This window comes from Mastigoproctus giganteus, chromosome 4 (assembly GCF_048544385.1).
Source record: "Mastigoproctus giganteus isolate SK-2022 chromosome 4, ASM4854438v1, whole genome shotgun sequence".
Taxonomy (NCBI): domain Eukaryota; kingdom Metazoa; phylum Arthropoda; class Arachnida; order Uropygi; family Thelyphonidae; genus Mastigoproctus; species Mastigoproctus giganteus.
In genome coordinates, this window is record NC_143578.1 from 165956802 (window position 1) to 165979936 (window position 23135).

General features: G+C 35.7%; 1 protein-coding gene across 1 annotated transcript in view; it reads left to right on the plus strand.

Moving 5' to 3' along the window:
• Nucleotides 1-22861, plus strand: part of LOC150087171 (endoplasmic reticulum chaperone BiP-like) — a 47746-nt gene extending 24885 nt beyond the window's left edge. Inside the window, exons 4-7 of the mRNA XM_090373002.1 lie at nucleotides 1052-1287; nucleotides 5813-6050; nucleotides 9165-9322; nucleotides 21993-22861. Of these exons, the coding sequence (XP_090229128.1) occupies nucleotides 1052-1287; nucleotides 5813-6050; nucleotides 9165-9322; nucleotides 21993-22562 (1202 nt within the window). The 3' untranslated portion in view covers nucleotides 22563-22861. The remainder of the gene's footprint in view (nucleotides 1-1051; nucleotides 1288-5812; nucleotides 6051-9164; nucleotides 9323-21992) is intronic.
• The last annotated feature ends 274 nt before the right edge of the window (nucleotides 22862-23135 follow it).

Genomic DNA, 23135 nt, shown 5'->3' on the forward strand with positions numbered 1-23135 from the left:
CAAAAAAGGTTGAGGGTGCTGAAAAAACAAGCACAGTACATTCATCAGCCTGGAGACTGTTTCATAAGCATTGAAAGAATACCAAAGAAATTATTTATGAAATTTGAAATAAAATCCCCCCCCCCCAAAAGGAATCCTGCTTGTAGTGTGCTCTTTGGGACCAGCATGTTTGTTTGAAAGCCTAATGGGAGTTGGCCTTTGCATATTAAAAAACAAATCAGTAATCAATTTTACTTGTAGCTTTATAAAAACAATTTGTTCTGCCAAAATATGAGGTGCGTGAGCCTTTCTGGAAAGCTAATTTTAACATTTCTGTAATTTTCTTCCAAAATTACAAAATTTTCTGCTCAGTTGCTTTAAAATGATTAAACACCTATGCAGTGCATTCTAATTTAAACTGCAGATATATAGATGATTTGTGCTTTGATTACATCTTATATTGTAACCTCTAACAGTTTGCAAGAATTATTACAGAAAAATCAGTAGCATTAAATATTACCATTGCTGTTAATGGTTAACTTTTTAACTAACATCTGATTAGTATGCTAATTATTCTCCATTTTTAATAATAAAAACTTAATTTCTTTAACTAATTTAAGACCTCTATGCTTGTAATCCATACAAACTTGCATTAAATTCATTAGCCTGTATTTGCAAAATTGACATCCAACCCAAAAACTGAAACAGCCTTTTTTGCATGCCACTAAAAAAAAAAATAGTAAGTGGTCTTCTGTTATGTGAGGGTAAAGGTGGTTGTTTGCACAAACATAAGTATGAAATTCTCTGCTTTGTATAATGGGTTTCTGAACTGGAAAATGACTCACTGTTTATAGTTTTTTACTTTTACAAAATAGCCTTTTTATTTACTTTTACTTTTACAGAGCTGAATGCTTTCAAATACAATCTATAATTGTGTGCCATTACCCTTCTGCAAAAGTGGTTAAAATATTCCCAACCTCCAGGCACTCAAGTATGAAGTTATTTTTGTATTCCTTTATTAATGTTAACTTCTTCTAGCTTTCATTTTAATATTGTTTCTTAACAATTATAGGTGGTGAAGATTTTGACCAAAGAGTAATGGAACATTTTATTAAATTGTATAAAAAGAAAACTGGTAAAGACATTAGAGGTGATAATAGAGCAGTACAAAAGTTGAGAAGAGAAGTAGAAAAGGCCAAGCGAACTCTTTCTACAGCTCATCAAGCTCGTATAGAAATTGAATCCTTCTTTGAGGGAGAAGACTTCAGTGAAACCCTGACAAGAGCCAAACTTGAAGAATTAAATATGGTAAGTGACTATACTCTCATTTGAGTATTTAGGCTGGTTAAAGTATAGACAAAAAATATCTCCACCCAAGTAGGAAATTTTTTACTGTTAAAGATTTGTTATCTTTAAACTTCAATTTGAATAATCTCTAAATTGGTTGCCCAACTTCATTATTACAAGGAATGTTTGAAAAGTTATTCTGAGTATGGTAACCTTGCCTTGCCATTGGACATCTCATCTGAATGTGTGGCAACAGGTGGTCCTTTGCTATGAAGAGGGACCCCACTTTGTGGATGGCAGATCAGAAACTTCAAGTGACTGTTCAAGTGAGTATTTTTGCTTAAGTTCAAGCAGGTCCAGAGAATTTTTGTTAGGTTTGAGCATGGATGAGACATGGGTTCACCACTTTCAGCCAGAGACAAAATGGCAGTGGAAACATAGCTCTTCTGCCCCTTCTAAGAAAGCAGAGTTGAATTTCTTTTGCTGGTGGGGTAATGGCATTTGGTTTTTGGGATGCTGATGGATTGTTAGTGGATTAGCTTCAGCAAGGACAGTCACAGGGGCATATTATCAGACCTTATGTAAAAACTTGGTAAGAGTCATTTTCTATCAAGAAAAATGAGTTCTTACAAGTTGGCCATTGATATCATTGCACTGCATGAGTGGCTTTGAAATCTGAGACCATTCCCCATATTCAACAGATCTAGCATTGATCTAGAATTTCAGATTTCATCCACTGAAAATATTAGATTTTCATCTGTCTTCTAATTTTAAAGATATCTGGCTGCCATCCATTTTCCCACCAATAGTGATGTCATTACTACAGTGGATGCATTCCTGAAGGCCTATGAGCTTTCAGGAATGCATCCACTGTAGTAATGACATCACTGAAGGCCTATGAGCTTTCTATGCAGCTGGAATCAATGCATTGCAGCATCAATGGCAAAAGTGTACAGACTTCTAAGGGAACTAAGTAACATGTTACCAGACTTTCATATTTGGGCCTTGAACCTTTTTCAAATGCTCCTTGTAACTACTAGGAACCTTGCAATAATGTGAAGTATTACTTTATAATTCAGTTCCTGAACTGTAAATATTCCATTTAATTCCTTATGAGGTTTTAAATCTAGAAGTACATAGTACTTGTAAAATGGGAGAAACTTGCCATTTTTAACTGGTACATAGAGGTTTTGCTTTTATCTTATTTAAGCAAATCCTAATTTGCCAATTAAACATCTTAGGTGAACAAACTTAGTCATATTACTGTATTAGAAGACTGAATACACAACCCATAATTTCTTATGGGATTAGTAATTAACTATATAATATCTGTGTAGTTACACCATAGTTTACCCATAAATTTGAACTATGTATGTAGTGTAAAGGCACTTGTTTTAATTGTATCTCATATTGTGGCTATCTTTTTTGCAACAAGATAGCTGGTATTACACTACTGACTAAATAAGTCTTCTCTATTAGAGAAGACTACTGTTATTTATTTTCAGTGGATACACTGTGATGGCATGTTGCATTACCAGGGTATCTGCCCACCCACTGAAGCCAACTAGCTTTGAAACAATCGTCTGGGTAGTGGTATTCACTGAAAATAAATAACAGTAATCTTCTCTACTAGAGAAGCATTATGTATTAGAAGTAGTGCAATAGCTATCTTGTGAAGGCACCCACAATGAGATATAGTTAAAACAATGCCTTTTTTCTATGTGTAGCTGGAATCAGTGCATTGCAGCATCAATGGCAAAAGTGTATAGACTTCTAAGGGGACTAAGTAACATGTTACCAGACTTTCATATTTGGGCCTTGAACTTTTTTCAAATGCTTTTTCACATGTGTAGTTCAAATTTATGGGTAAACTGTGTATATCTACACAGCTATTATATAGCTAAACATAACATTTTTATGCATTTTCAGATTATGGAATTTGCTTATTTTGTAATTCTGTTTTTCCTCCTGATTTATTATTCTATCCTCTAGAATAAATACCAGTACCTGCAAAGTTAAATGACACTAAATTGTGCTGTTAATGTTATTTAATGGCTGGGTATGAGAATTCTTTGTGCAATTATTTTGGTATATAATGTGAAATAAAACTTCAAAATCTTAAATTCTGAGTAATACCTATATTGAGCTAACTGCAGCTTTAGCTTACATTAATCTTTTACAGAAGATGTAGTTGGTACCTTGTTAATGTTCCCCCCCCCCATTAAATCCAGCATGAATAACAAAGTAATATTATATTAAACTGCATAAAACAAGTAATATAACTAACTCTTCAATTAAAGAAAGACCCTTTCATATGTTGAAGTGTTGTGCAAAGCACAACCTGAAATTCAAGTAAGTTTCTGTGCCTCATAGGAAATGTGTAGTTGTGCTTAAATCAAATAAAACTGGGATCTTTTGACTTCATGTTTGAAGTGAACTGACAGGTAGATATAGTGAAATAAATATAATATTGAATAGACTAGTTATTATTTGCATCTTAAATCTAGATTTTTGTGGAACAAAGACTGAAGGATTCAAGCAGTTTCCTCTTATCAATAACTTTGGATATCTGATGCAGATATTTACTTTTCTTGTTGAAATTGGTATTGATAGAACAGGTTTATTTTTTTTCCTTCCTAAAATTTATAGAAAATAGTCTTACAAGCATACTTAAATGTATTTCAAATACCTAATCTTGTCATTAATGGCACAGTTTCAGTGGCTATATTGTAGAGCACAATAGTCTATCAAAACATTCTGTAGAATGTTTATTTTTAAGGGGTTTAAGTTAGAACCACCTAGCTCTGGCAGATGGCAAGGGTTGACAAATTTGCATGGTGGCTCAACTTGCAGTCTTGCCACTGTTTCCCTAATTCTGCACTTTTTTTAAAGTGTAATATGTAATTACAGCAGAATCAAATATTAAAGGTTTTGAATTAATCTTTTTTTAAAGTTATTGCAGTTATATAATCCATATGTGGCACAATTTATGTGAAGAAAATATTAAAAGCTTTACATTTATTGCAAATAATTCTAAAAATATCTAAATTTGCTTTTATTTCTAATTTATCTCTGCAATTTATTTGTATAAATTATCTCAGCAGATAGTTTATACAAATTGCTAGAATAGGTGAAAACCTTACTCTGCCATGTTCTACAGTTTTAAATGCTATTATGAAGTATAGGCATGTTGCTAGTGTGTGCATTGTTTTTGCAATTCATTGCAGACAGTTATATTAACTTGTGAATTGCTATTGTGGTTATGTGGTGTAAACATCTTAAAGCAGCTTGGTAAGCTTTAATGACATGAGTTCATTAAATAGCATATGGAAGTTCACTTCTGCCATACTTGAAAATGGCAGACACTATTTACTGACTCTCTGGACTATCTACAACCCATAGGTCTGGGTTGTGCTCATTTCAAATTGCATTAAGACATCAGGTGCCACTCCTTATCACCTGAATATCATTACCTTTACTTCCCAGTACTATAGCCCCATAACTTATGGACCCAGAATTTTTTTTTCACATAAAAAAAAAAATTGGAGTGGTTTGACTTATTTAACCACACACTGAATAGTATTTCTTATTGATTTTTAGATTATTTTGAGTTGGATTTATTTGGATATAAGAACATGGCTGTGAATGTAAAACTATTAGTGATACCATAACAAAATATAAAACTAAATATTTGCTGAATGCAAATATTCACCCACCTGTGTTAGGAGAAAATTAGACTTCAGTTGATAACTGGTATTAATCCTTAGATTAAGGACAGCATTTATCAGAGCTTGCTGTTTTTTTTGCAGTATAGAAACTGCAGATATACTATTCAGTGCTTATACAGTAATGTATAAGCATAGACTGGCATATCTCCAATTTCACTGCTGATAATGACAACTCCAGCAAGGATAAGAATTTTTAGTTTTTTTATTTAATTAAAAACTCGTAATAGTTTTTTCTAAATTTAATATTATTAAATGATATTGTGTCTAAAAATACTTTGACTAGATTTAATTCTAGTTAGCAGGTGGTTGGTTTAATACTATTTTTAGTCCTATTGGATAAAAGCAAGTAACTTAAATGATACTTCTTTTATTGGATGCTGCAATGGATATTACTACTAATAATATTCTTGTTATGCAAAACTACTCTTTCCTGCAGACAGACCTTTTTTATATTCATTTTTTCCACTAAAGTAATAACTTTGCTATGTGAAAAACATTTTTGCTATAAGCAACACTTTTTTTTTTCTCTTTCACTCTGGCATCATTTAAGGTTATAATTATATCATTATAATAATATTGAATGATCTGTAATCATTTTAATTTGTGACCATAAAATGCAAATTGCTTTCTAGTTTTATACTTTATTACGATAAAATAGTAATAAATAATCTTAAATTTTTTTTAAATCTTGTGAAATTAAGACTTAGTTTTTTTTTTATTAACAAACAAGTCTTTAATATATTAGTTTAAAAAATGTTAAGTTTTTACAAGGACTAAACGATTGATAAAGTGAGGAATTAACACTGATAAAATCCTAGGATCTCTTCCGTTCAACAATGAAACCAGTCCAAAAAGTCTTGGAGGATGGAGACTTGCAGAAAAAAGAAATTGATGAAATTGTGCTTGTAGGTGGTTCCACACGTATTCCCAAAATACAGCAGCTGGTGAAAGAGTTTTTCAATGGAAAAGAACCAACTAGAGGAATTAATCCTGATGAAGCTGTAGCTTATGGAGCTGCTGTTCAGGCTGGTGTTCTCAGTGGAGAAGAAGATACTGGTAAGTTATGTACTTGTGTTAGAAACTGAAGTCCATTTCCTAGTAATGGAAGTGGACAACTAGTAATAGTTACATTTAAACTATCATAACAGGCTAGATTTTTCAACATTCATTTGCTGTATTTTATGGTTTAAGTGAATTCAATTTGATACAAATTTTTATTTTGCTTCTGAAGAACATTCATCAAAATCACCACCTCACTTACGTAGCTAGAGCCATATTCATAGTATGAGCTTCTTGCTGGTAGTGTTCTAAATTGTGTATCATTTTGCTTTTAGTTGAAACTCCTGAAGATATATGATTTTTCTAAACCATATCAGCAAACTTAAATTGAAGCTTCAATCCATCCAGTCTAAAATATTTTTTTATTTTAAAGTAGGTTTTTCCCTTCCTGTTCCTATGGACAAATTTCTTCAACTTCTCAAAATAGTTGCAAGAGTATACTTTAATCTAGGCCTGGGCAAATGTTTTGGCTGAAGGGCCACATTAGGAATTCAAAAAAAAAAAGCAGGCCACACCAAAAATACTACTTTTAGATATATATATTTGTTATCATGAAGAAATATATACCAAGAAAAATTTATTCTCTAACAACCAAGAATTTAATGAGATGAATGAGCTGTTTTTAAATTTTTTTAAAAAAAATTTTGGGTGTTAATTTTGTAGTTGATTCTTGAACTGCTTGTAAATGTTCATCAGTGATGCAGTATTGTGAAATTTAGATTTCCTCATGATGGTGCAATACCCTTAAATTGGTATTACACTTCAGATCTATAATCTGAAGTTGTAGTTCACTAGGTGCACTATCAATTTCTATTGAAAATGGGTCATGCACTATTGCCAAACTTGTCTCAATTTTTCAGAAGTCGCCAAATCTTCCTGAAGTCATTCAAATTGTTGATAATTTCACAATATTTTTCAAATTTATTTTCTGGAGTTTTAATTGAAATCAATTAAAACTTTTTGCCATATCATGGGTGTAAATTTTTTCCTTGTAACATGGTTTTGAAAGTATTTAGGCATGCCACAATGTCTAGGGAAAACACAAAATCCAGTTATCGGTTAATTCGTGAAGTCTAATATTTTTCAGTTTTAAAAATTGAATGTCATCTTTAAGATTCCATACTCGCCGAAGAGCTTTTCCTAAGCTAAGCCATAGAATTTGGCTGTGATAAGGAATATCTGTACTCAGATTCAATATCTTAAAAAGAATTAACAAATTGTCTGTTTCAGGCTCGTCGATTTGTATTAATAATAAAAGATGTGGCATACAACTTTTGACACATTATTTACATAATACTTGTTGATGTATAATACAATGAATTATAATTAAATTATAATCAGGATAATTTTCAAATCTTATCCTGATTTTTTCTTTAAAGCTCCATTTTTACCTGTCAAACTTTGCTGTCAGTTGTCATGCTTGCCATTTTGTTACATTATAAATTATATCTTGTTAAGCATTTTTCAAATATCAGCTCCCATTGTTTGGTCTTTAAGAGATTCCATTAAAAGTGCAATAATTTCAAAATTAGAGGTACATCCATGTATGAAAATTAATAACTTTGCAGTATTCTTTTTGTTGTTACTTTTGTCGAGAGCTATAGAGTACTATGTTATGGATTCTAATACTGATAAATTCTCATTCAAATTTGTATCGATCCATTCAATTCTTCTTACTATGGTTTGCCAAGATAAACTTATATTCTCAAATTTGTGTTTCATGTCAGGGCATAATTCCACAAGCTTCAGTCATACATTCTTTAATATAGTCTCCATCAGAAAAAAAGCTTGTTGCTTTTTGCAATTATGAGAAATAACAAAACTTGCTTCTTGTTCCTTAGTTAGCCACATAGACACATTTTGATGTCTGGATAAATTTTGAATCAATCAAAGCTGTTTTCTTTTTAACTTCTGGAGTTAAATTGGCACCATATTCAAAATGTCTTTTAATATTGTACTCTTTCAACACTGAGACACTCCTGGCAGATGAGACAGTCTTGTTATTTACGTTAGCAAACAAATAGTGTTCCACTTTTCATTGAAGACACGATGCTCTTAAATTTTTTTATTCCTTTTTAAAGGGCGTAAGTTATTTTTATCGCTACTGGCACCAAGATGATAACCGAAGATAATGCAAGTTAGTAAAACTAACTGCGGGATGAACTTCAGAAAACAGATTGGAACTGCGGCCGGTCAGCAGTCCTATCTATTATTCCACCGCAGCAAAGCTGTTGTCTGTTACCGTAATTTTGAATGGTTAGTTTATAATTACAAATTTTACCGTTATAAAAGTGCCTCTGTTGGCTTGCTCCTGTTCATGCACAATTTCAGATTCTATCTCAATTTGAACAATACAGAAATGATAAAACAATTTACAAGTTGACAAATTCTATGTTATTTATGTTAGCAAAAATTTGTATATTACATATACAAATTTGTTTTTCAAAAGGAATAAAATAAGTAAACTTTTTTTCGAAAATACAATTAAAGCTCATGGGCTTTAATTGTATTTTTGTACAGGCCACTGCACAAAAATGTGCAGTGGCCTGCAGGCCGTAGTTTTCCCGGGCCTGCTTTAATCAGTGCTGTTCAACTGTGAGGGCTTTCCAAGTAGTGTATCTTCCCAGGAACTTCTTACCCATCTCATTTTATACAACTTAATTTCTGTTTTTGGATTCAACTTTAAGTTCTGATGTGTTATGGGGGGAATTGCCTAGTGGTGGCTTTTTTTTTTTTTGTAGGCCCTCTGTGATATTAACTTATCAAGCCTGAATCAGTCTAGAATGCTTTATTTAAACACCTAAAATAGCTTTATCCTTTTCTGGAAGTTTGGATACTTCATTTAAAATTAATGCTTCTTAATTTACAATTAACCACCTGCTGGTATAAGATAATGTTTCTTTGCCTTGGTTCAGGTTTGAACACTAATTTTCACTGCACTATTGAAGTATTACTTGTTCAATATGCCTTTTCCTAAAATTCTAATTTGGATATTAGATAGCTAGAAACTAAATGAAATTATTTCCATAAGGAATCTCTAGAACTCTTTTTGCATGCTAGTTTTACAACTAGCATGAAGTTGTTAATACCTAAATTTATTGTTTTTGTTAGGTGAACTTGTATTATTAGATGTGAATCCCTTGACTATGGGAATTGAAACGGTTGGTGGAGTTATGACAAAACTGATTCCAAGGAACACAGTCATTCCAACGAAAAAATCTCAGATCTTTTCAACAGCATCAGATAACCAGCATACTGTTACAATTCAGGTAAGAACCATGATATTTTAGACTCCAGTAAAAAGTCTGACTTAATGAAGCACATTGATTGCCTGTTCAAAAATATGATTTTGCTTTATCCTTTTTTTATTTTTTTTTAAGATTCATATCTACTTGCTGTAGTCAAAGGTTGTATCAAGTAAAATTGCTCATGTGTGGCACAGGAAGATGTAGCACATTTGATTTCTTGTATGCATGTTTCAGTTTGCTGTTTTGCTTTGAAAACAAGTGTTGAAACTTGTGTAGTATTCACAGACCATTTTGGAAGTGATCTTTGTAAGCTTTTTTAACACTTTTTTTTTTTTTTCTCCCCTAGTTTTTCTCTGAAAAATGAGAGCTGAAAAAGAGTTCAGTGTGCCTTCAGTTTAGGGAGGAGAAAGTTGCAAGGGACTAGGTCTATTAAATAGGGTGCATGTTGACTTGTATGGTGGTTTTTAAACTTTCTCTCCAGCAAACAGTGTGCTGGAGCATTGATTTGTTACAACTAATTCCAATATTCATGAAGCCTGGATCATTGAAACATTTAAAACTTCATAAACTTTTTGCATTCTGATGCAACCATTCTAATGTTTAAAGACAATCATTTCTAATCACTGACCTTGCCCAAGTCTTCATTTTCATGGATATCAGATGGCCTAGTCATTCAATCTTCCAAATTCTTAATCTTTTATGCTCATTCAAATGCATGAGCTCTTGACAGTTAACAATAAACTTGAGGTAACAACTCTTACCTTTTTTAGTTTATTCAAAATTTGAGGTTGATTCATTTATCAATTCTTTTTTGCCATTTCCCCCAGCAAAGTGAAAGTGTAGTTTGGAACATGATCTGGCAGACAACTATGGAAAGATTAGAGATCAACTGTTGTCTTTTTGTTTAACAGGTAGTGCTGGGTGTGTAGTGGCTGCATGCACAGTCTTGTTATTTAATAGCTATCTTTTTATTTTGGCTTTTCTTAGTCTGCTGTGGTTGACTTTAATTTCATAATCAACTGGCAGATAACAGAAATTCAGCAACTTCTTAGTGCAGCAGCACCCAAACAGGGTGCCACAGCAAACTAGCAGGGATGCTGTAGGATATTTTAAATTTGAGGGAAACAGTGATACTCAACATCTGCTGGACACTGTGCAAACTACTAGCTCGAGGTAGTTTAGTTTCAACATTTTCAACTTAACTACTTAATACATGGAACTGTGAGGTATTTCTTTTGGCCTAGGAGCACCATGAAGAAATTGAGGCATTAAGGGTGCCGTGAACTGAGACAGTTCGGGAAACTTTCTTAGTGAATTGTGTTCTGGATATATTTCCAACTCCTTACATAATAGAAGGTACGTGGTGTTGCTATTCTTCTGGGCAACCATGTCCCATTTCAACCTATTCTGTTCACCACCACCACCATAATGGTGGTAGGGTTCTTGTTGGGTCTGTTTGGTTTATTTGCCACCTGGGGTTGACATTTCCCAGAAAGACCTTGATTTCATTGTGCAGCTACCTACTTTTGGGCAGTCTCAATGGACATTCTACCCTGTGGGGTAGTGCTGACATTAATGGAAGGGGAAGTGTCAGAGTATATGTTCACTGACAATGACCTTTCCCTTCTAAATGTGGGAACTAATACCTTTTTCCACATACCAACCTGTACTTATTGTGGATTTATTGGATGATTGTTTTCTGCAGCAGCATGTTCGAGAGGCAACCAGAGAAAGTAACACTCTTGATCTGGTTATCAGCAGTGATCATTCGTGTATTAAGAATTTGCAGATAAAGGAACCACTAGGTGGCAGTGATCATAGTGTGCTGAAGTGGGATTTACTCAACGAGGTAACTACCGTCAGGGGTAAAGGAAAGGGTTTTTGCTTCCGTAAAGGGGAGTACAGTGGTCTCAGACAGTTTTTGGATTCTGTGCAGTGGGATCAACTGACTATGTTACAAACAGTAAATTCTAAGTGGGAAGCATTCAAAGAATTAATTGTGGAAGCTACTAGACTTTATATACAGATTAAGAAATATTGTTCAAGGTTTAGGCCTAAATGGTTATCAAATGAACTAATGAGACTCGTGACAGAGAAGAAAAATGCATGAGATGCATATAAATTATCAGGTGACGCAGAAGCCTGTGGCAGATATAAGCTAGTCTGTAATCAGGTCACAAAGGAGGTTCGGCAGGCGAAGGTGGATTACGAGAAATCTTTGGCAAAAGATGCTAAGAAAAACAGCAAGGATTTCTTTACTTATATAAACTCTAAAAGTAAGGGGATGAATATGATTGGTCCACTTGACATCGATGGTTCGACTGTTGATGATCCTGCTCAGATAGCAAACAAACTGAATGAGTATTTTGCATCTACATTCACACGTGAGGAATTATTACAACTTGAAAATGGATGGTTATCAAATTGTAGCAGTGTGCTTAATGATTTTGTAATAACTGAGAGCAAAGCGGAGGAGAAATTGTTGAAGTTAAACATAAGAAAGGCACCTGGGGTGGATGGGATCTATCCAGTTATTTTAAAGGAGACAGCAAAGCAACTAAGCAAACCCTTAGCCATAATTATGAGAGCATCCTTGGACTCAGGGGAAGTTCCCACGGACTGGAGATGTGCAAATGTGTCCCCAATTCACAAAGGTGGATCGAAGGGTGACGAGTAATTACAGACCAGTTAGTTTAACTTCTGTTCCGGGTAAAATAATGGAGTCGCTGGTTAAAGATGCATTGCAGGATCATCTAGACAAGACTGCAGCAATAATTCAAACACAGCATGGGTTTGTTAAGGGAAAGTCTTGTCTGACAAATTTGATTGGTTATTATGATGTGGTCACAAAGGAACTGGATGCAAAAAAATGATTTGGATATCATATACTTGGATTTCAGGAAAGCTTTTGACACTGTTGTGCATGGAAGACTACTATACAAATTGGAGCAGAATGGTATTAAGGGTAAGTTGCTACAATGGATAAAAGGATGGTTAAGTGGGAGAAGACAGAGGGTGGTAATCAATGGGTGCTGCTCTTCATGGACTAATGTTATTAGTGGAGTCCCACAGGGTTCAGTGTTGGGTCCACTGTTTTGTGTATTTATCAATGATATTGATGAAGGTATATCAGGCTTAATGTCAAAGTTTGCAGATGACACAAAGGTTGGCAGGGTTGTTAATGACAGTAATGGCAGTGTGCTACTGCAACAGGATCTAGATAATTTGGGCAGATGGGCTAAGAAGTGGCAACTGAAGTTCAACCTTGACAAATGCAAAGTACTGCATATGGGTAGAAGTAACCCCAGAGAAACATACCAACTGTGTGGTACTACACTAAGTTGGTAGAAAATGAAAAAGACCTGGGAGTAATTGTGCAGTCAGATATGAAGTTTTCTGAGCAGTGCAGACAGGCTGCTAGGGTGGGTCATGGGGTTTTGTCAATGATATATAGGAATTTTGCTAGCAGGGAAAAGGAGGTGATTGTCCCTCTGTATAAGGCAATGGTCAGGCCATGCCTTGAGTACTGTGTACAGGTCTGGAGGCCTCATTTTAGGAAGGATGTAGATTTGCTTGAGCGTGTACAGAGAAGAGCAACACGATTGGTGAGGGGAATTTAGGGATTCTCTTACCAAGAGAGGCTTAAATTCTGCAAATTGCAGTGGCTGGAGACTAGGCACCTGTGTGGTGATCTGATTGAGGTCTAAGGCCTTGAATGGGTTGAGCATGCTGAATTCTGATGGGATCCTTCCACTTGTTCAGATTACCAACCTACGGGGACATAAGTTCAAATTAAGAAAAGACAGATGTAGAATAGATGTGCAGAAATTTGCCTTTAGCCAGCGGGTGGTTAATTGCTGGAACAAACTTCCATCTGTCGTTGTGGAAGTTGATAGGTTAAATAAATTTAAGGAGGAACTGGACAGGCATTTGGAGGGAATGGTGTGTTTTTTTTTGGCTGATGCTGCATAAGCTCCTACACTTGCTTTCTTGCATCATGTGCCACTACTACTACTTTTTCTGCCATTGATAATCTCTCTTAAACCTCTAAGAAAGCAATTACATCCTGGTGATAATCAGCCTAATTAACAAGAGACCATATCTACCTTTTTGGGTTACCGTGGTGAAAGCTTGATTAGCCTGACTGGAATGCCTTTCAGCATCTGGTAGACTGATGGTGAAAGGCATTCCATCAGTACAGTTAGGCTCCTGGCTATCAATGATGCAGTAGCATGCATAACAAATCATTGTCTGTGCAACTACAATTCTGAAAACATCTACCCAGTTTCCACTTGTTTCTGAAATCTAGGTGGAATGCTGAATGCACAGTAGGAAAAAAGGCCCAAAACAAAGCTCGGGGAATATTTTGATTATATCCCAGCATAGCCACTCTCTTAGCCTTAAAATGTGTACGTGCAGAAGCATGAGTCAGAGTCAAAAGGCATCATGGATCTACTTTACATCCACTTCTTAGTCAACCAGCAACTAAAGTTGTCTGGGACAAAATGTGGAAAATGAAGGTGAAATATACATTTCACCCTTCATCAGTCCTGGGACATAATGGGGAAACTTTTGCCAACATCTTACTCCAAGAGTCCTTTGTCCTCAAAGCCAAAATGAAAAGCAGCCTATTAACTTCAAATGTAAGGATTCTCATCCTTATAATGGGCCCTTCACCATAGAATTAAAAATAGCTCTAAATCTTACCAAGACAAGCTGACCAGATCTCATCCAATAAGAAATGATCAAACACCTGTAAACTAAATCCATGGACGGTTTGCTCTTTCTGTACAATAGGACCTTTCTAGAAGAGCCATTTCTGGATTCCTGGCATAAGGCAGTTGTCCTTGCCTTTCCTTAAGCTAGGAAAAGATCCAGAAATCTCAAACTACTAGCCTATTGCTCTGTCTGTGCAGAATCCTAGAGAGAATGGTAAATGCCTGCTTTATATGGTATTTGAAGCTAAATGGTTCCTTTCCAGAGTAGTGCAGCTTCTGAAGGAATAGGTCCACTTTGAACCATTTTAATCAGGCTCAACTTCTATTCAAGATGATGCCTTTTTAAAACAAGAACACCTAGTGTCTGAGTCCTTTTTTTTTTTTCCATATCAAATTCATTTGATATGGATGAATTTTAAAAGACCTTTTTTATAGCATTAGCCATAGAGGTCATCTAATTTTTTTTATCAAAAACTTGAACCCATCTTTCCTTCCAGGTTCATGTAGGATATACTCTCTCAGTCAAGAGTAGGGAGTACTTAGAATCTGTCTTAAGTGTTATGCTTTTTGCCATCAAAGTGGATTCCATCATGGAACAACTTCCTCCACATGTAAATTGTGCCTTCTGCTGTCCAGGAGCCATTCAAAGATTGACATAAACCATAGAGAATGTTATCATATCCACAAGGCAACCAACTCTCCACCCAGGCATTCTTGAATGCCACCATGCAATTTCTCTAAGTGGGGAAAGGCTACCACTCTGAACTTTTTCTCTCAAAAACTTCCTGCTGCCCACCAAGCCAAATAGTAGTGGCATGTGATGCAAGAAAGCAAGTGTAAGAGCTTATGCAGCATCAGCCAAAAAAATGATAAAACAAAAAAAATAACTAAATAATAATAATTAATAAATAAAAAGGAAATTAAACCTATCATCCTATGTGCTTTCCTTGCCCAAAAGTACTATCCAGAATTTCCCCAAACTGTTGGCCTCTACCACCCATGAAGGCAACTTATTCCAGTAACTTAACTCGCTGGCTAAAATAAAACTTCCTGCAGTCCAATCTAAACATTTCCCCCTGTAACTTGAATTTATGTCCCCTAGTTCTAGCATCATTTTTGTCCTCATTCATTTTACTGATGCCTCTCAGAGCCTTAAACACCTCAATCAAATCTCCTCTAAGGTGTGTAGTTTCCAAACTCTGCAACCCACTTATTCAAAGTCTTTCTTCATAAGGACGCCCTTTTGCTGATCTCACCAGGCGTGTTACCCTTCTTTGCACCCTTTCAAGAAGCTCTGTCTTTCTTTAGGTGTGCTCTCCATACTTGAATGCAGTATTCCAAGTGGTCTAACATAAGCCTTATATAATGGGATTATCACATCCCTATCTCTACTTGCAAAAGTTCGATAGGACACCATGGGCCTTCCTTGCAACCTGTTTATAATGCTCAGAATTTCATGTCTGACTGTATCGTAACACCCAAGTCCCTTTCCTCCAGAACTGGGTTTAGTTGAACTCCACCAAGTGAATAAGTTTTTTTTGGGATTACTGTTTCTCAGGTGTAATACCTTACACTTTCTTGGATTAAAGCACAGCTGCCATTTTTCTGACCATTCCTGAAGTCTATCTAGTTCTCTGAAGAAGCTCAGCTTGACAGTGATCATTAACTACTCTACCAATTTTAACATCTGCAAATTTAGACATCACACCCTCTATCCCTCAATAATGTTGTTTATGAAAATTAAAAACAATAGTGGCCTTAATACTGATCCTTGGGGAACCCTGCTTCTTACATCAACCCAATCTGAGGAATAGCCATTTATCACAACCCTCTGCCTCCTGCCCTGAAGCCATCCTTCTATCCATCTAAGGATTTTTCCAGTGATTCCAACCTGTTCCAGCTTATAAAGCAACCACTCATGTGGGACTGAGTCAAAAGCTTTGCTGAAATCTAAATAAACAATGTCGAAATTATTCCCTAAATCCAGCTCGTGAGTGACCCTTTCGAAATAGCGAACCAGATTTGTTAAACATGATTTTTGCCTTTACAAAACCATGCTGAGTATCCTTGAGAATTTCAGTTCGATCTAAATGATCCTGAATTCCTCTATGATTTTCCCTACTACTGAAGTCAGACTACAGGTCAATTTCCAACTTCACTTTTAGAGCCACCCTTATGTATGGGAGATACATTTGCCCTTTTCCAATCCAAGGGAATCTCCCCAGAGTCCAATGATGCTTGCATAATTAGCTTCAATGGTTCAATGCACTCACTTGCCACCTCTCTTAAGATTATAGGGTATATTCCATCAACTCCAGGAGCCTTACTGGTCTGTAGGCTCAAACGTTATTTTCATTAAATAATCTTGCAAAATTTCAATATCATTAATTACATTTTTTAACTTTGCTCCCACAATTTCCCATTGCCACAAAAGGCTTTTCATTTGTAAATATTGATGCAAAATAACTGAGTTCATCTGCAACGGCAGCTAGTGTATTTAATACTATCCCCTTTCCCTTATGTAAAGGTCTGATCTGGTTTGTCCTGCTCTTCTTGGCATTTATATATGTGAAGAATTCTTTATCCCCCCTCTTTTCTCTGTTTGCTAGTGATTTCTCATAAACTGCCTTTGCCTGTTGAACCTTTTCTGTGGCTCTATTACACATAACCTTGTAGCTGTTATAGGCTTCAGTATTTTTTATTGCTCTGTAACCTTTCCATGCCACCTTTTTCTGCTCAAGTAATGTGGCAACTTCACTATTCATCCAACTTGGAACCCTTCTCGTGGAGTTTTTTTTTAATAATGGTATATACGCATTCAAGGCATCTGTGATTAATGTTTTAAAAGCATACCACAGTTGAAATGTATTTGTTCTCTGCATGATATCTACCCAGTTAATAGAGGCCATGTAGTACCTTAAGGCATCGTAATTTCCTTTTCTGAAATTAAAACCCATTCCTTTGCCTTTTACTGCTGCTACCTCTCATCATCATCCACCGTAGAACTCAGTGATCACTTCCTGCTACTGGTTCCTCTACTGTCAGCCCTGTTATGTCATCTGATTCATGTGTGATGATGAGGTCTAGGATATTCTCTCTAGTACTTTCCTTCACATGTTGATACAAATAACAGTCATCTAGTTGATTTAAAAATTGTTCCCCATGTCAAGTTTCCTTCCCATTGCCTCCAATCAATTAGAGGCAAATTGAAATCACCCATAAGGCATTGATGCTTACTTGCCCATTCCATTTGCATGTAGAGGCTTTTGTCATAATCTTCACAATTACCTGGTCTGTAGATTACTCCTACTCGCATTATACCTTAGTTTCCAACTATCTCACACCATACAGACTCTATACTAGCATGTGAAATGTCTGATTCCGGGAAAGCTATCGTTGCACTCAGGCTGCTTCTAATAAGAAGCATAACCCCACCACCCCTTCTATCTACCCTATCCTTCCTAAATACATTATACAAGCCGTACTGAAACTCATCATCCCCAATTTCTGGGTGGCACCACGTCTCTGTAAGCCCTATTATGTCTGCGTTACTTGTTTTAACCAGCAGTTCGAATTTGCTCATTTTATTGATGACAATTGTAAAGTTACTGTATAAACAATTAAGATTTACTGTTCTTGTATATTTAACAACCCTAACACAACCCTTAAAGTTTTTTAGGCTCTTCCCTGATATTAGCTACCTGCTCACGTGAAACATCTTTGACCCCAGAACATCTAGATAATACGTTCAGTTGGGGTAACATAAGAACTCTTAAGGTATGTGCAAGAGTTACATTGACCAATATTATCAGATAAATGTGTGTCAGTATTACCCACATCCCCTCCTAACTAGCAGTTTCCCTGAACCTTTAAGGTATCTTCAATAATACTGGCAAAAACTTTTGCACCACCTTTGTTTAAGTGTATCCTGTCTACAAAACAAATTCCTTCTACCTACAAGTGTGGGCCATGCTGATAGAAATTTACCCCCTTAAAGCCTTGCAGATTCCTTCAAGTCTTGAGTTAATCCACAAGGCTAAAGGTTTGTAATCTGAACAAGTAGAAGAATCCCATCAGAATTCAGAGTGCTCAACCCATTCAAGGCCTTGTACACTTCAGTCAGATCACCTTGCAGGTGCCTAGTCTCCAGCTAATGAAATTTGCAGAACTTGAGCCTCTTGGTAAGAGGATCCCTTCATTCCCCTTGGCAGTCTTGTTGCCATTCCATTCTCTGTACATGCTCAAGCAAATCTACATCCTTCCTAAAATGAGGCCTCCAGACCTGTACTGCAGTACTTCAAGGCTTGGCCTGACCATTCCCTTATACAGAGGAACAATTGCCTCATTTTCCTGCTGGCAAAATTCCTATATATCATTGACAAAACACCATGACCTGCCCTGGCATCCTTTCATTTTCTACCACCTTAAGTGTAGTACCACACAGTTGGTATGTTTCTCTGTTTCCCATATGCATTTGTCAAGGTTAAACTTCATTTTCACTGATGGCTCAAGGTCAGAGTTATCTGTTGGGTCTGCTGCTATCTTCCCAAATAACATTATCTGAGAAGATACCAATGAATGCAGCAAATACAGTATTTGTATACAAATTGAGTTAGGTTTGGGCCATATTAAAACCAGAAGTATATGGTATACACTTTAAATGTACTATAGGCTTTATATGACCACCCCTGTGAAATCTGAATGCAACCCGTTGACCACATGAGGTACGAGAGTACAGAGTTAGTCTACCTAGTAGCATAGATAAAGTGTCAGTGGTTCAGTAGGTAGTAAAATTCCAAGTGCAATGGGTAAAAGGAAGGATTTATTGGACTTTGAAGGACAGATTGTGGGTGCTTGATGAGCTGGTTCCTCTATTTCCCAAACGGCTGAACTGGTGGGGTGTTAGAGTGCTGCATAGTTAAAGTGTACCTGGATGCATCAAAATGGTCAAATGGCAAAATTGCAAAGGTCAGCAAAAGGTTGATCGAGGTGAGTGCCAGGTCTGACGACTCAAACAGGCACAGTACTGTTGAAGAGTTTACCCAATACAATATGGGCCAACTCGGAACAATATTTGGTATGACAGTGTGTCGCACACTCATAGGTGTAAAAGACTTGCCTGGTGCAAAGAGCATGCAAGTTGGATGTTAAAAGACTGGAAGGTGTGCTGGTTGGATGAGTCACGTTATTTACTTGACACTGTACATTTTTTGGCATCAACAATATGAGGTTCTTGATCCATCATGCATTGTATCAAAAGTGGATGCAGTTGTATGGTGTGGGGCATGTTTCACTGGCAGGAACTTGGATCCCTGGTGCATATGGAACAACATATCAGTGGTGCTTGCTGACTATGTACACCCTGCTTTGTTACACCATTTCCTGAATGGCAATGGTGTCTTCCAAGATGACAGTGTGCCAAGCCATCAGGCACTTGTACAGGAATGGTTTGTGGAACACAGTTCTGACTTCCAGCATATTGATCCCATAGAGGCACTTGTGGGACACTGGAAAGGCACATCAGGTGTCTGGATACACCAATCATCTCCATACAGCTTGGTTGGCCATATGAATGCTTTGACATTTTGTTGAATCAATGTCATGTTGGATGGCTGCTATACTGAGGGCAAAAGGAGGACCTATGAAGTATTAGGTAGGTGGTTATAATTCAGTGATCACTCATTGTATGATCCTCATCTGTTCCTGACCCAGGTCCAGCAGATGTTACATTCTTTTGACATTTGTTTCTGCTGGATCCACACTGGGATCAGGGGTAATGAACTTGCCAACACTGCAACTGTAGCCTGTTAGTCACTTATACATACTACAGGCAATTAATACACAAGATTACTCTCCCAGTGGCAACCATCTTGGTATGGGCAGGTCACAAACAAGCATCAGATAAAGCCATATAATTAAACCATGGCAGTAGTCTGTGCCGTGAGAAATTGTTCTAGCTCACCTCCACGTAGGACATAGTAATCTTACTCATTCATTCCTACTGAGGGCAGATGACTATGCATGAGCAATGCCACACCTTTTTAAACCATAAGACATCTCTTTTGAGTGCCCACTTTACAGGCAAACAGTTTGTTTTACTGCTTTTAGCCATCTGACTGTCTTGTATGTTCAGTCAGATTTTATCTGGCAGTGTTAATTTATCTGTTTTTAGTTATTTAAAATGTTTAAATATTTTTGCACATATTTAAAAGTTACTGTTGTTAATTTTCTTAGATTTTTATACATCTTGATGGTAGTGACCTAATTCCTTATGACCTGGTTTTGGCACACTATAGTCTTATTTGCTGATGTGCCAATAAAACCCTAAACATTTCCTTTCTACATGAAATGTGGTTATATTATGGCTTTAATTTTTTAGATAATTTGATTTGTCTCTAATTGTGCAGCTAGGTATTTGCAAAGTGTAGAAGATGAAAAAATTTGTTCAAAATGATGTAAGCTTAAAGCATCAGCCAAAAAAACCACTTTACTTGTCTATAGCCCTTCTAATAATTTATTCAGTTCTGTTATATTGATTAAAGTTATGAATAAAGCCAGTTTGGTTCCTGAAATAAATTGCTCTGCTTGAAAACATTGTGTAACCATTCCCCCTCCCATTTAAATTTATCTTGTTGCATATTATCTAGGACTAGTGTCCCAGACTAATCTTGCTTTCCTTCCTGTTCCATCAGATCCTCCTCCATTTTAAAATGAGACTTCTTATTCTGCAAAACTAAACTTTAGTTTACTCTACTTTTAGTGAAGAAGCCAAAGAATAACAGGTCTTTAAGAAGAGAGGCAGGGTTTTCTATATTTTGTAAAATAAAACTTGGAAAGATAAAGCAAACACATGTAGATAGGAATTCAGTTAAGGGTTGGAAAACATTAAGTTCTTGTAAATAAGCATGAAAAATGAAATGTAGCATTACAAAGTGAAGCAAAAGTAATGCATGCTGAATGTTTATTCACTTTGTTTGTTTGTTTGTTATTGCAGCCTTCAGCTATGCTTTACATTTTTGTTACAGATGTCACAGTAGTGAAATAACAAATAGTTGGAAAAGAACAAGAATGGCAAGCTATTAGTGAATTGGGATAGAAGGAAAGCAAAGATAGTTACTTAGAAAAATTTCTAGTTTCCTTACAAAAGTAGCAATCAAGTAACGTCAGCCAAGCTGTATGCCATTGTGGGCAACCTTCCTAATAAAACCTGCCTAATCACAAGTACTCCCCCTGTTATGAAAAGTGGGCTCCATATATTTGAAAGCTATCTGGCACTTTGTTCCTATTATGCTAGCTCTAAAAACTAGAGCTGCATGGGTATAATGAATGAGTTATCTGCTTGTAATAACTTCAGTCTAAATTTGTGCTGAAAGGGGGAGGGTATGCATGCTCATCCTATGAAGTTGGATGAATATTTTGGACTCCTTTTTGCAATTTTGGAGGTAAAAAAATTAACAGTTTTCATTAAAGTGTTTTCCACTGAAGTGAAAAAGGTAAAGCATATTTTCACACAGTTGCCATCTGGGTAAAAGTTAACTGAGGTGGGGAGTGTCAAAGCTTTGTAAGACACTCTACCTGTAGTAGATATTCTTATTTGACCCTACTTGGAAAACGGTTTAAATTGACTCTTGCATTTTGCTTAATGTGAATCTCAAAGTTGTTTCCACAACACATAATTGTGCTATGTATGCTCTAAGATTGAATTTTCTTAGTGCTCTTATTTGATAAAATGCAATAATTATATAAATAACTAATTACACCTTGATATCAAGCCAAACTTCTAAATATCAGACTTCTGATGTATTTTCCAGATCTTATTCAGGTAGATTTAGCTGAATTATGTACTTTGTTGTTGGGTTTTCTTTTTTTTTTTTTTTAAATTAAAGCTTGCATTCAAACTGAAGCATGTCTTCTGTTTGTATGATGGCATAACTCAATTTAGTTAATACTAGAATTTTTGCATTGTTTTGCAGGTATATGAAGGAGAAAGACCTCTCACTAAAGATAATCATTTACTTGGTAAATTTGACCTTACTGGAATACCACCTGCTCCTCGAGGTGTACCTCAAATTGAAGTCACATTTGAAATTGATGTCAATGGTATTTTAAAAGTTACTGCAGAAGACAAAGGTACAGGTAACAAAGAAAAAATAACAATCACTAATGATCATAATAGACTAACACCAGATGAAATTGAAAGAATGATAAAAGATGCAGAGCAATTTTCAGAAGAAGACAAGCGTGTAAAAGAAAAGGTAGAAGCTAGGAACGAATTGGAATCTTATGTATATTCCCTAAAGAATCAAATAAATGACAAAGAGAAACTTGGGGCTAAAATCAGCCCAGAAGATAAAGAAAAAATTGAAGAAGTCATAGAGGAGAAAATTAAATGGTTAGATAGTAATCAGGAGGCAGAAATTGAAGACTTCCAGAAACAAAAGAAAGAAGTGGAAGATATTGTTCAACCAATTATATCGAAACTTTATGCTGGTACTGGTGGCCCTCCACCACCAAGTGAAGATGACATGAAAGATGAACTATAAGAACTTAGTGCTAAGTTGAATGTAAATTGTTTTCCAAAGACTTTGTGGGGCAGGGATGGCACAAAGTGTTTAAGCAACTTTTGTTTTGCCAGAGTTCTCTGTGTCAGTGGCTTCTACATCATTCATTGTTTACGTGCCCATTAAGTTTCACTTTGCCATTGAAGCAGAGAACATTTTTGTTAGTATTGTATAAAATTGTGGTTGCCTCACTGTTAGCAGCTGTATATTTAAGCTTTGTCACATCACAAATCCTATGAGATGTAGTTCGTAAAATTGCAATAAACTATTTATGAAGTTAATGGTGTTTTTGATGTTGCCAAGCAGCTTTTGCTATAAAGCTGGCACTTTTGCAAATAAACACATCCTGTTTAACACTGAGGATGCATTCTTGGAAACAGGAATGCTAACTGAATTAGCACATACTATACCATAGTCCTATTAGAGATGCATTCTGACTAATTACATTATAGATTAGACTTATGGGTTACTTAAATATGTTAAACATTTAATAAATACATTTAGATTTTTCATTATTTATATAAAGTTAGTATGTAATGGCAAACTTAACAGCAC